This window comes from Triturus cristatus, chromosome 1_2 (genome assembly GCF_964204655.1).
Source record: "Triturus cristatus chromosome 1_2, aTriCri1.1, whole genome shotgun sequence".
NCBI lineage: Eukaryota > Metazoa > Chordata > Amphibia > Caudata > Salamandridae > Triturus > Triturus cristatus.
Window position 1 is genome coordinate 662,354,486 of NC_140580.1, and position 13,925 is coordinate 662,368,410.

The 13,925-nt window shown below is 48.0% G+C and overlaps 1 protein-coding gene across 1 annotated transcript in view; it reads left to right on the top strand.

The window, feature by feature from the left end:
* Positions 1 to 13,680, top strand: part of LOC146867814 (uncharacterized) — an 85,225-nt gene extending 71,545 nt beyond the window's left edge. The window contains exon 5 of the mRNA XM_085608294.1: positions 12,716 to 13,680. Coding sequence (XP_085464420.1) covers positions 12,716 to 12,815 — 100 coding nt within the window. The 3' untranslated portion in view covers positions 12,816 to 13,680. The remainder of the gene's footprint in view (positions 1 to 12,715) is intronic.
* Positions 13,681 to 13,925: the final 245 nt, after the last annotated feature.

Genomic DNA, 13,925 nt, shown 5'->3' on the forward strand with positions numbered 1-13,925 from the left:
ACAATTTCTGTTTCTCTCGGAGTGACCTCTTTGCAGGACATTGGCCATCAGAGACACAATATGTGTGTTCTGGAGGTTGAAGGAATACTTGTGTCCTTTATATAACACTAGCTTTTTTGCCAGTACTTTTGGGCCTGGTGGATTCCTTCATGGATGTAAGTCAGTCATCTCACATAAGAACTTCTCAAAGTGGGGTGCTACAACAACTATTGTGTTTAGATTTAGACTAGCACAGATTCCTGGCAGAGTAATTTACAGGTGGTAATATTGCCAACTCATTGGCACTTACTTTGTCAATCTCAGGAGCAATAGAACAAGCTATAGGAATCAAACCTGAGACTTGCCAGGCACATGTGTCCAAAGTAGGTGTGTGTTAACCCACCAAGCTTAATGTTATGAGACCTGTATATGTGTGTGGTCTCAAACAAACGTATTTTGCAATGTCAGACTGTTGGACCGGGACCTTTTTGCAGGGATATCTCCAAGCGTTTTGATTCCTTGCTCCTATATTTTCAGACCTGTTTTTGTTGTCTCTAGGACTCTGGGCACTCTACCACTGCTGATCAGTGCTAAAGTATATATGCTCTCTGTGCAAATTGTGAATATTATTGGTTATCCATGATTGGCATCTTTGATTTACTGGTAAGTCCCTAGTAAAGTGCACAGTGTGTGTCCAGGGCCTGTAAATCAAATGCTTCTAGGGGGTAGCCGCGGCCCATCCAGGTAAGAGTTGCGGGGCCGTAGGGCCATGTTGGGGGTATTTTGATGGACAATGATGAGGGAAAATTAAAATAAATAAATAATTTTCCCTCGTCATCGTCCGTCAAAATACCCCCCACACGGCCCCAGCGCCCTACCGCTCTTACCTGCACGGGCCGCGGCTGCTAGGGGGCCTGCAGCACTTATTGCGCCATCCACACCAGTAGCTTTTCAAATGTGTCTCAGACCTGCCACTGTCAATCTGGCAAGTGCACCCACTTGCCATGCCTAACCCTTCCCTTTTACTACATGTTAGTTACCCCTAAGGTAGGCGCAAGGTACACTCATGGGTGGCTTGCAGTGTATGTGAAACGTAGGACATGTACTTGTGTGTGTTACATCTACTGATAGTGAAATACTGTGCATTTCGTTTTTCACTATTGCAAGGGCTAGCTCTCCCATAACTTCCCATTAGAGTTGACTTGTAACATTTTACATGTGTAACTTTAAATTGGGGACAGCTAAAGATCTGGAGTTTAGGCTCTCTGAACTCGGAATTTAAGAACCCACCTTTTAGTAAAGGTGGTTTTACATTGTGTGTTTGAAAATGCTACTTTTAGAAAGTGGGCACTTGCTTGTCTAACCATCCTGTGTACCTCTGCCTGTTTGTGTATTCACCGTCTGGTTTTGGAGTGGCAGGAGCTGGGGATGTGCATTCACTCTAGACAATCACAATGGGGTTGAGGTGTGCCCTGGCTTTCCTGGGTGACTCTATCCAGGCTGAATAAATCTTTCTGCATTTAGAGTGGTGGGAGGAGTTTTCACTAGCACATGAATATGCTGTGTCTGCTCTGCAAAATGCTCTTTCCACCTCCTGCAGTGAAGCTGGATCATGGTGGACAGAACTGATTGTTACAGACCTCTGAGACCCTGGAAACAAAGGTTACAAGGAGAAAATTGTCAGGCTCCGTGGCGTGCACCACCTTTAATGGCTCCCACGCTTGCACATGGAGCAGAGAGCCCCGCCTGCCGTTCCCTCTTAGCAGCCGTGGGCGGCGCGTGAGGGATACTTAAGGATGTGATCCACGCAGGTAACGCGCTTCGCGTTCCAATTCGGATCCCGCCTGGCCTCCCACCGCTCTCAACATTTTCCCTGCTTACCTGTCTCGGTCGTTTGTCTCCAGCTCTCGTTGTTGGTTGCTCGTGTTGCTGTCGGCTTCCTGAGTGCTCTTCCGCTTCCTGGGCCCTTAGGAGTTCTTCCGGGGCTGGTTGCTTTACTGCTCTTCTCCAGTCAGGTTACTTTGTTGCTAGAGAGCACTATTCAGAGTTAACTCTTGGCATCCTGGTTCAGCAAGAAAATAATTAGGCAAAGGGGTTTAAAGCATCGCAGTATCTTTATTTCTTTTTTGATTATACCAGTTTTATTGTAGGATAGAGGAATAGTACGTATCTGATGGCCCTGTGTCACTTTGAGCACTTGTGGCTATTCTTTTGTTTTCCTGTCACCATAAAGAAAGAAGACATATTGGCATTATAAAGGAGTCCAGTTCTTCGTCTGTACTAGTTGCATAAAGCTTAGACCCCTGCTTTTTCCCCCTTTTTTGCCCCGTACCTCCTTCTGCTTAGGGAAATTAGTTTTTTGTTTTTTCCCTGCGTATAGGAGTAAGGGTATATTCTTTGTTTTACTTAAGGGGTCCTCCATACCTATGGTGATTGTAAACTAGGTCAGTACCCTATCTTTCTCTCCTGTTTCACATGCTAACCCCTGCAGTCCTATTACTTATTGACCCTTGTCCATCCTTCTAGATATAGGGGGTGTTCTATCGTCCCTGGGAGCTGTTTCTTTGTACATATTAGCTTCTTCCATTCAAGGTATCCCTTAGGAATAAGGTGGAGTATATAGCTAGCTTACTTGTGTTTATATTTAGTACTCACCTTGTGCTTTCTCCTTTAGGGTTCTGGAAGATCCAGGGAATGTCTACCCCTTCTTCCTTCCCTTGTTTTGCTTCCTTTCTTTCCCACCTTCCCTCTTTTGCTTTGACTAAGTTGGGTGAAGGAGGCGGGTGAGGGAAGTTGAGGTCTACCCTTGTGTTCATCAATGCCGTCCCTGCAGCAAACCCAGGTGAGCTCTTACAGAACGCGAAACCCACGTTTATTTTGCTGCCCGAGCGTCATGGAAGAGCATCTGATAACGTTAGCGGATGTGGCGAGTATGATAGGGAACCCACAGAAGGTAACCCAGGCCCTGTCTCTTAGAGTGAATTCCCTACAGCAAGCCTCTCGAACTGTGGCCCCTTCTGACCTGCCTACAGGCTCCGACGCTTCCACGTTTGCCTCCCTTCCTCCACCTTCAAGTACTACTCCTCCCTTATATCACATCACAACACCTTCTTCTATCCCTTTAGCACCCCAGAAAGATTTATGGGTGATCCAGCCAAGTTTGCCACTTTTATCAATCAGTGCCAGCTGCACTTTATGTACAAGGCTTCCTGCTTCCACACTGAATAATCCAAGGTGGCTTTTGTTTTATCATACTTGGGTGGGACAGCCGCCACTTGGTCAATTCCCTTAGTGGACAGAAATGATCCCCTGCTGTACGATTACCAAGCTTTCAAGGAGTAGTTAAGATGTTTATTCAACAGACATTCTTTCATGCCGTCAGTGGATACTGAGTTGTTAAACCTTAAACAAGGATCTAAGGATCTTATGTCTTACGTTTCCTGTTTTAACAGGTTGGTGGCCGAAGCTGGTTGGCCGGAAGCCAAACGTAGTGCTCTCTTTTACAAAGGCTTAAGAGATGAACTAAAGGACATGTTGACACAGGTAGTTGAAATTCCCAAATCCTGTTATGCATTAATTGATTTGGTCGTAAAGTTAGATCACCGACTACATGAGAGAAAAAGGGAGAAAGGATGCACTGACTCAAGTATCTTGCTGTGAGAGAAAGTAAATCAGAAATTGAGACGCCCGTTGAGGATTCAAAACCCATGCAAATAGGCTAAGAGCCCCTAAGTCAGGAAGAGAGGCAGAGACGACGGGCCAACAATTTGTGTCTTTACTGTAGCAAATCAGGGCACTTTTCGAGGGAATGATGAGTTAAACCCCAGAAACATATGGACTCAGGAAACTGATTCACCTGAGCATGGTGGGGATGAATCACTCAGGTGAGACAGCCTTACCGGTCTCCCACGTGGTAGGGTTAGGACCTACTTCTTATCCTCTACAAAACTTTTTTCTCTCTGCTCAGCTCAGTTGGGGTGATCAAAGCATCGACGTTCCACTTATGCTAGATTCAGGTGCCACAGGAAACTTTATAGATTCAGCCTGGGTAGAGAACATGTGTATCCCTACATAATCAAAAAGCACTGTGGACATTGTGGGCATATAACGCATACTACCACACAGATACACTTGTTACTTTAGACCAACACCATGAAACCATTCATTTCGATATTATCTCCTCACAACAGTTCCAATCTATCATTGGTCTCCCTTGGTTGATGAAACATAACCCTAACATTAACTGGGAAAACCATCCATAGATTTTGCTTCAGAGTACTGTAAGAACCATTGTCTGGAGCCTTCTATAACAGTACAACAGGTGGCCAGTAGTACCGACTGTACAGTACCTGTATTACCGGACTGTTATGAGGAGTTCAAAGACGTGTTCAACCAAGAGAAAGCTTCTGCTCTGCCACCCCATCGGTCGTATGACTGTCGTATAGACCTGGTGCCAAAACCCCGTGTAGTCGCATATATACCTTGACTGAAAAAGAGAACACATATTTGAGGGAGTACTTGGACGACATGCTGCAAAAAGGATTAATTCGCCCTTCTCGATCTGCAGCGTCCTCCCCTCTTTTTTTATACCAAAACGGGAAGGAGGTCTTAGATGTTGCATCAACTATAGAGCCCTTAATGGCGTAACTATTAAAAAATGATATCCTTTGCCTCTGATACAAACTCTGCTCGACCAAGTCAAAACATCCTCTATATTCACTAAGTTGGATTTCAGAGGTGCGTATCACTTGGTTCGAGTAAGAGCAGGAGATGAATGGAAGACGGCCTTTCCAACAAAGTTTAGGTGAAGGCCCCCCGAGCCATCGTCCTGGAACAACACCACCCCGAGACCCTAGTCAGAAGCATCGGTTTGCAGGGTGAAGCCTTTCTCAAAGTCAGAGCAGATAAGGACAGGGTTGCAGCATAACAGGTCTTTGAGACGATGAAAGCTCCGTAGCTGAGAGGGAGTCAATTCCATGATGGTGTTAGGGTAAGTCTTTTTAAGCTTGTCTGTTAGTGAGGCGACCTCCTCTGAAAAGCAGGGTATAAACCACCGACAGTAGCCAACTAGACCCAGGAAGGCTCTGATACCCTTCTTTGTGGTAGGGGTTGCCAACGACCTGATGGCGTCTACTTTGTCCACCTGTGGTCATATCAGGCCTTCCTGAATGTGGTACCCCAGGTATCGTATAGCGTTCGTGGCCAGCATACATTTGTCCGGATTTGCTGTTAGTCCTGCTTGACGGAGGCTGGTTAGTGTGGCCTTTAGGTGTGCGAGATGCTGACTCCATGTACGCTGTATATGACAATGTCATCCAGATAGAAGGCTGCATAGGACTGGTGAGGTCTTAACACCACGTCCATGAGACGTTGGAAGGTGGCTGTGGCCCCGTGGAGGCCGAAAGCCAAGACCTAAAAGTGATATAAACCCGAAGGGGTGGCAAATGCTGTTTTCTCTCGGGCTGTGGCAGTCAGCTCTATCTGCCAGAACCCCTTCGTCAGATCGAGCGTCGTCAGATATTTGACTGTGCCTAGCCTCTCTATCATCTCATCTACTCTGGGCATAGGGTAGGAATCAAAATGGGAGAGTTCGTTCAGCTTCGATAATCCACACAGACTCTCACTGTGCCGTTGGGTTTGGGTACTAGCACGATCGGGGAACACCAGGGGCTTTGAGAGGGCTCTTTGATGTCGCTGTGGAGCATGTCCTCTACCTCTTTTTCCATCACCCTCCTTCTAGCTTCTGGTATCCGGTACGCCTTTGTCGGACTGATTTGGCTCCATCTGTGATGATATCGTGTTGCACAAGGAGGGTCCTCCCGGGTTTGGGAGAAAAGACATCCCGGAAGTCGTTTACCAAGGAGAGAAGGTTTTCCTTCTGCTCTGAAAGTAACTGGGGGCCCATAGGGATGGAGTTGAGTTTGAGGATTGCGTCTCCCTGTGGAAAGGGTATGGACAAGGGTTGGCTATTGGATAGCAGCAGGTTGGCGTTATTGGTGTTGTCTGGTGCATTGGGTGTGTCGAACCCATTTTTTCAGTAGGTTGACATGATAAATCTGTCCCTTTCTCCCTGTATGGGGAATGGCTACCCTGTAGGTGACAGGTGTTATTTGGGCCAATACCACAAAAGGGCCTTGCCTGCGAAAGTCTTTATGGGGGATCTTACAACTAAGATTATTTCGCGGATATACCAGTCCCTGGTTATCCATAGCACGCCCACCTTGGACAGGCTGCGGAGGACGTGGGAGGAGGATGTAGGCTCGTTGGAGGTGGAGGATTGGAGGGAGGCCCTTGCCGCCCCATGGGGCGCGGCAATTGCAATGCGCCTCCCCCTGGTCCAATTCAAATACTTGCACCGGGTATACTATACTCGGGTGTGCCTGTACCGTGCGTGTCTGATAGCCTCCCCGGATTGCCTCAGGTGTGGCAGTGCGGAGGGCACATTCCTTCATACGGTCTGGCACTGCTCGTCGCTGGATTGCTTTTGGAGGGGGATTTTTTCTTGTTTGTCCGAAGTCCTGGGGTGGCTGCTCCAGCGCACGCCACAGCTTGCGTTGTTACATGTCATGGATGGCATTGGGGGTAATATTTATAAGCGGCACCTCATGCTACTTGGTCTTACGTTGGCGAAACGGGACATCGCCAGGATGTGGAAAGCTGAGCGGGCCCCCTCAGTGGCCGCCTGGAAAAATGGCCTAGACTTTTGTATGGGTCTGGAGCTACCCACTTTTGTGGCCCGGGGCTGTCCGCGAAAGCATTATAAGATTTGGAAGCGGTGGGCAGACTATCGGGGCTTGTGGCTGGAGCCCCCTGTGGCGTCTGAAGATCTCCCAGTGGGTATTGGGTAGAGATAGAGTGCTGGGGTCTGTAACATTGGGGTACGGGGGCCACAGGTGGGCAGGGGAGTTTCGGGCGAGGCGGGCCCCTACTGGGACGGATAGATCGTCATCCCTATTCTCTTTCAGTGGTCACTGGGTATTGGTTGGTAATTGGTTCTTAGTGAGTAGAGCGCAACTCCGGAGGGGGTGGGAGGGGGGGTGGAGATCGGAGATCACACTTTAGGTCAAAGAGTGTGTTTGCTTTGTTTTTCCTGGGGGTTATGTTCCTTTACAATGAAAAATGTCCTTTGCGATGTGTCACTGTATATCTCTATGCGGCAGTGGCCTCTGGGGTACAGAGCCCTGCTTATAATGTGCAAATGACAAATAAAATATGTTGTTAAAAAAACAAAAGGGCCTTGCCATTTGGCCAAGAGTTTGTTGTTGGTGGAGGGGAGTAGAAGGAGGACCCGGTCCCCAACGGAAAAGTGTCTCAGCATTGTTTGGTGGTCATATCCCTTTTTCTGTTTTGGTTGAGCTGTGTCCAGGTTCTGCCGTACCTCCTCCCACAGGGTTGTCAGTCTATCCTTGAGTAGTGCTGCATAGTCAAGCAGCGCCCTCCTTTCGTCCTCTTCCTCCTCCCACTTTCTGCCGCCATGTCAAGTAGGGTTTATGGTTTCCTTCCGAACACCAGTTCGAACGGACTGTAACCCGTGGAGGATTGCGAACAGGGTGAGCGGCAGCTGTCTATCCCAGTCTCTCCTCGTGTCTGACACTGTTTTCTTTAGGATACTTTTGATGGTCTGGTTGTCTCTCTCTACCAGGCCATCTGTTTGGGGGTGGTACACAGAGGTGCGTATCTGCCGTACCCCCAAGAGTTTGCAGATCTGAGACATCAGGCGCGACATGGAGGGTGTATCTTGAGCAACTCTCGAGGGAACCCAACCCTGCTCAAGAACTCTATTATGGCTTGCACCACGTTGCTGGTGGTCATACTGGTAAGCAGTATGGCTTCGTGGTATCTAGTGGCGTAGTCCATCAGCACAAGGATGTACTAGTACCCCCTTGCCGAAGTGACCAGAGGACCCACTAGGTCCATCCCTACCCTGGAGAAAGGGGCCTCTATTATGGGAAGGGGATACAATGGTGGTCTGGTTATATGCGAATGGTTGAGTAGATGGCATCGGGGACAGGCTGTGCAATATTTCCTGACATCAGAGAAGACCCCTGGCCAATAAAACCGTTGCCAGAGGTATTCTTCAGTATTTTCACGCCCGTAATGTCCCCCTCCCACCTGTTTATGTGCTAGGACAAGGACTTGATTACGGAAAGAAAGGAGGACAAGGAGCTGTCTTATGGTTTCGGTGGGCTTTCTTACCCTCCTGTACAATAGACCCCTTAATATCAGAAAACAAGGGCCTACCTGCCTGTCTTCTTCAGTCACTGTGTGAGCCCATGCGTTCCCCAAGGTGGGATCCTCCCTTTGGGCCACTCTGAAACTACACCGCTCTTTCTGCTCTCCGTCTGCAACTGTGGAAGTAGAAGGAGTGTTAGTTAGCCCATTTAATACCACTGTTCTGTTTTGTTCTCTTTTCTCCTTACGGGTCTTTTTAGTCTTTTACGTACCCCCTTCTATGTTTTCCATGGGAAAAGGGGCCTCCCTCAACCATGTTCATCCCTCCTTTTCTCTGATTGCCCTGGAAAGGAGGATGGGGAACTCAACAAAGTCTGTGCCAATGATCATATCCTCAACCAAGCGGGGTACACCACCAACCCGGATGGGTCTCTCCTCGTTTTCATCCCCCAGGAGTACAACAGCCCCAGGGTAGGTTTTCTGGTCCCCATGTACGCATATAATTGCCACCCTCTCTCCCTTCTGCCATTGGTGATTTAGAATGTGTTCCTGTGTGCCACCATCTCCCTCCCTTTGCTTAGATCCCCTGCCCCTCCTTCAAATTAGTGAGGGCCTTTGGTGTTTCTTCACACCGTTCAGGGAGTACAGTTGTAGGAGGGCTCTTAGCCTTTAAGCAACCCCTTCATAAATTCCAATTTGTGCGGGTATTTGTTTCAATGTGTCTTGCTCCTGTTGCGATTGTGCCCCAGTGCCAGTATAAATGCTGAACAGGGTAAGGCAATGTGTTTAGAAGTGAATGGGGAATGGTGAACTATTGCACTCCCTCCCTCTCCTCCCTTGCCCCTCTATAGATCCCAGTGAAAACCACCTGAGACCACCACCACCTTCCCAGCATGTGCCCTGTCTCCCGTAGCTCTTGCCTGAAGCCCTGACCCGTTGACAGGGTCGCGGCTGCCTCGTCCTCGGAGCCTTACTCCGGGGACATCACACCCGTTTTCTGAATGCCCACGTCCTCTTCCTCAGAGCCTCCGATATCCTCCACTCCGTCCTTCTCCATTCTCCCTTCTCATCCGGTCTTCGTCGCTCGATCCTGCTTCCTCCGTCTCCCGCACTGCTCCGCTGCTTTCCTCATTCTCACCCTCAACGCCGTTCTCCTCCTCACTCCTGACGCCGTTCTCCTCCACGCTCCTCTTCGTTTTCTTGCCTGGATCCTCTTCCGGGTTTCGTGATGTGTCAGGGCTCCGCCCCCTGACATAGCTAGAGACAGCTAAGGTTGGAGTTCTCCGGTGCCCCCAGGGCATGCAGGGCCGTCTTCCGAGGAGACCCCGTCACATGGCCATAAAAAGGGCCTTGAAAGAATCGCGTCAGTATCTGCTTGGGGCTTTGCACACTGTAACTATCATCACAGAAATTTGCAGTTCTTGAAGGCCGCCAAGGCCTTATCTATGAGGCAGTTGAGATGGACCCATTTTTTCAGTGATTTTGATTACGTCATCCAGTTTCAGGCTGGCACCAAAGATAGCAAGGCAGATGCCCAATCCCGTTTTGTCGATGACGTGCACAAGACCCACCTTTCATCTTGAATCCTGATCGTATATTAGGGGGTACCTTCTCGTAAGAATCATTTATGAAAGAAGGAAAGCAAAACACAATGAGGCAAGGCTCTTATTCGCAAAAAATGTTAGTAGTCCCCACAGTCAGGCGCAAGCTAATTATATTGTGTGCTCCAAGGAAGAGGGCAGCCACTCATACCCCCAGAAAAAGGACCAGAAAACCGGTCCTACAACAACAAAGTCAATTATCCTGAGCACAAAACAATGTGTATCATGGAATCAATGTCCAATCAGGCTTCTTTCCAATTCGATGATTTTATTCTTGAAGTACGATAAAATCTTCTCCACATCACACAATAGCCCAGATCGCACAATAGACAACTCGTGTTTCATCAGATCTGATGCCTCCACATCTCTGACTTCATCAGGGCTTAGAGATATATCCCAATTCCATATGTGAAATCCACTGTGCTCCAAACGTCAGATACTTGCATTAAATTAATATGAAACCGTAGATCTTCTTAAATCCTCTATCCAAGGTAATAAATAACCATAATAGGTCTTTTCTGACTCGAGCAGTGAAGAGTGCTCCCCACTCGTTACACCATGTATGACATTGTTCTGCATTCTGTCCATCAATTGTTGTTTTTGCATTTGTCACCCCGAGTGGGACGGGTATGCTCAGACGTGAGTCCCGTGCTCTCCATGCCACTGGAATCAAGCTATCCTGGCTGAAGAGGGGTGAAACCCCGAAATCGGTCCTAGGATGCTTGTTTCCAGTCCAGGGAGGACCTGGCTTGGCAGTTCGGGCTGGACTGTTCCCATGAGGCACAGGGTCAAGACTGATTTGCATATGGCTGGGTTCAAACTGGAATGGCATGGTGAGCAAAAAAACGATGGATTTAGGCCCAGATCTCTGTACTGGGGTGAATGTATGACATTGTTCTGCATTCTGTCCATCAATTGTTGTTTTTGCATCCTTCTAAACAAGGGCACACTGTCATATTTGTCGTTGTGAATATCCTTATCCAAAATGTCCCATGTTATACCCTTGAAGAAACTACCTACCTCAAAAGAAAAATATCTTGTGTGTTTATCCAACAGATTGTGCATCTTCATGGCTTACCCTCCGTCATTGTATCAGACAGGGACCCTCAATTTGTGTCCCGTTTCTGGAAAGGGCTGAATAGCATGATGGGGATAGATGTACGTCTCTCTACAGCTCACCACCCTCAGACCGATGGTCAGACAGAAAGGGTCAACCAGTGTCTTGAGCAATATTTGCGCTGTCACCTCCTATATGGAGAGAAGGCTTGGGCCTTGGTCTTATGGACTGCAGAGTTTGCATATAATAACAGTGAGCATGTGTCTATTGGGGTTCACCTTTTTTTTGTACCTATGAGTTACACCCTCGTTGTGGTGTGGTCTCACCTTTAACACCTTCTACTTCTCCAGCTGCTCAGGATTTGGTATCTTGCCTACAGAATATTCATGCTTCTGCTAAAAAATCTTTAGATGAGGCAAAAAACAAGTATAAGGAAGGAGCAGACCGGCATCTTCGACAATCACCTGTTTATGCTATAGGAAACAGGGTATGGTTGTCCACTCTGAACATCCAGCTTAAGGGTACGACCAAATTCAAGCCTCACTTTATTGGTCCTTATGTTGTTATCAAAGTAGTAAACCCTGTTGCTCTGAAGCTTGAATTGCCTGCTTCCTTCCGGTTACATCCTGTCTTTCATGTATCTTTATTGAAGACTGTCACCCCTGGTACTGTTGTTCCTGTACAACCTCCCACTGTTTTGATTGATGATGGTCCAGAGTATGAGGTGGCATAGATCGTGGACTCTCATAGGGTGCGTCGTCGGTTGCAATATCTGATTCACTGGAAGGCTACGGGTCTGATGAACGGTCATGGGAACCGGCTTCTAATGTGCATGCTTCCAATTTGGTTTGTTTTTCCGTCGCCAATATATCCGCACAAACCCAAGCCCATTGTGGGGGGGGACTTGGGAGGGTGTACTGTCAGGCTCCGTGGCACGCGCTGCCTTTAACGGTGCCCGCGCCTGCACACGGAGCAGGGAGCCCCGCCCTCTATCCCTCTCAGTAGCTTGGAGCGGAGCTTGAGCGATTCTTAAGGATGGGATGCACGCTGGTAACGCGCTTCGCGTTCCAGTTCGGAGCTTGCCTGGCCTCCCACCGCTCTTAACATTTTCCCTGCTTATGTGCCTCGGTCGTTGATCTCCGGCTCTCGTTGTTGGTCGCTCGTGTTGCTGTTAGCTTCCTGAGTGCTGTTCCGCTCCTCGGTCCTCGTGTGTTCTTCCAGGGCTGGTTGCTTTACTGCTCTTCTCCAGTCAGGTTACTTTGTTGGTAGAGAGCTCCAGTCAGAGTTAACCCTTGGCATCCTGGTTCTGCAAGAAAAGGGCAAAGGGTTTTAAAGCATCGCAGTATCTTTATTTATTTTTGGATTATGCCAGTTTTAATGTAGGATAGAGGAACAGTACTTATCTGATTGTCCTGTGTTCCTTTGAGCATTTCTGGCGATTCTTTTGTTTTCCTGTCACTATATAGAAAAAAGACATATCGGCATTATAAAAGAGTCCAGCTCTTCATTGGTACAAGTTGCATAAAGTTTAGACCCCTGCTTTTTTCTCCTTTTTTGCCCCGTACCGCCTTCTGCTTAGGGAAATTAGTTTGGGGTTTTTTCCCTGCGTATAGGAGTAAGGGTATATTCTTTGTTTTACTTAAGGGGTCCTCCATACCTATGGTGATTCTAACCTAGGTCAGTACCCTATCTTTCTCTCCTTTTCACACCCTAACCCCTGCAGTCCTATTACTTATTGACCCTTGTCCATCCTTCTAGATAGAGGGGGTGTTCTATCGTCCCTGGGAGCTGTTTCTTCATACATATCAGCTTCTTCCATTCAAGGTATCCCTTAGGAATAAGGTGGGGTATATAGCTAGCTTGCTTGTGCTTATATTTAGTACTCACCTTGTGCTTTCTCCTTTAGGGTTCTGGAAGACACTCTCGGAAGATCCAGCGGACATCTACCCCTTCTTCCTTCCCTTGTTTTGTTTCCCTTCTTCCCCACCTTCCCTCTTTTGCTTTAACAAAGTTGGGAGAAGGAGGCGGGTGAGAGAAGTTGGGGTCTAGCCTTGTGTTCATCCATGCTGTTCCATCAGTAAACCCAGGTGAGCTCTTACAAAAATGGTGTGTAAGTATTGGACTTAAACCCCAGAATTTTAAGATCACTTCTGGAACTAAGAGTACCCTGCCAAGAAGAAAAGCTGAAGAGCTGCCAGGGGGAGTACTACCTGTTTGCTGTTTGTTGCTTTGTTGGATTGGCCTGCAGTTGCTGCTTCTGTCTTTGGGCAGAGGAAAGGACTGAAACATTTGCCCTTCTGTAGTATCCTGCTTAAAGAAGATCTCCAGTGGCTTGACGTAAATCTTGCCTCCTGTTCTGATGTCTCAGGGACATAAACACTTCACCTGCAGTATCCTTGAGCTCCATTGCTGGGAGTTCTAGCCTGCCTTGTGGTGCCAACTCAGGTTTCTGGGTCCTCTGAGGTTGTTCCTGCTGCAAAGAACTGAATAGAACTAAAGAAATCTGAAAATCAATGCATCGCCCTTCCAGGGCCTGTTTTTCCGACGCAGAACTGCCGTGCAGGAAGATTTCCATGCACCGCCTCGGTGCGGCCGAAGAATCGACGCAGCGCCTGTCAGCGGCTGAAAAGTCCACTGATTGCCAGGTCCAGTGCACCAACCTCTGAAACCCAAGATCACTGCAGCTACTCTGGAGCCGGCCCTTCTTTGCAGCTGAAAGAATCAAGGAATCATGGGACCGCGGCTGAAAGAAATCGACACAGCGCCTGTTTGCTGCTGTTGCATGAACCTCCAGTGCGTCCAGATTTCCTCGCATCACACCTGTGCTTCAAGTTTTCCAGCACATCACCTGTATACCGGAATCGTCTTGGAATCGACACATCACTTCCCTAATACAGTCAGGATTCGATGCAACACTTCTCTTGCGTGCAGCAGATCTTATGCATCGCCTCCCCATGGACTCAGAAATAGACACATCGCTGTGTTTTTCGGCCCTTTCCTTCTCTGTGGCGGTTTCGCCTTGTGAATTTTGACACATCTAAAGGTACTTTGTGTAAAATCACACATCCATAGATTTCTGTAGACAGAATTGCTTGACACTTTTTTAAAGTGCTATT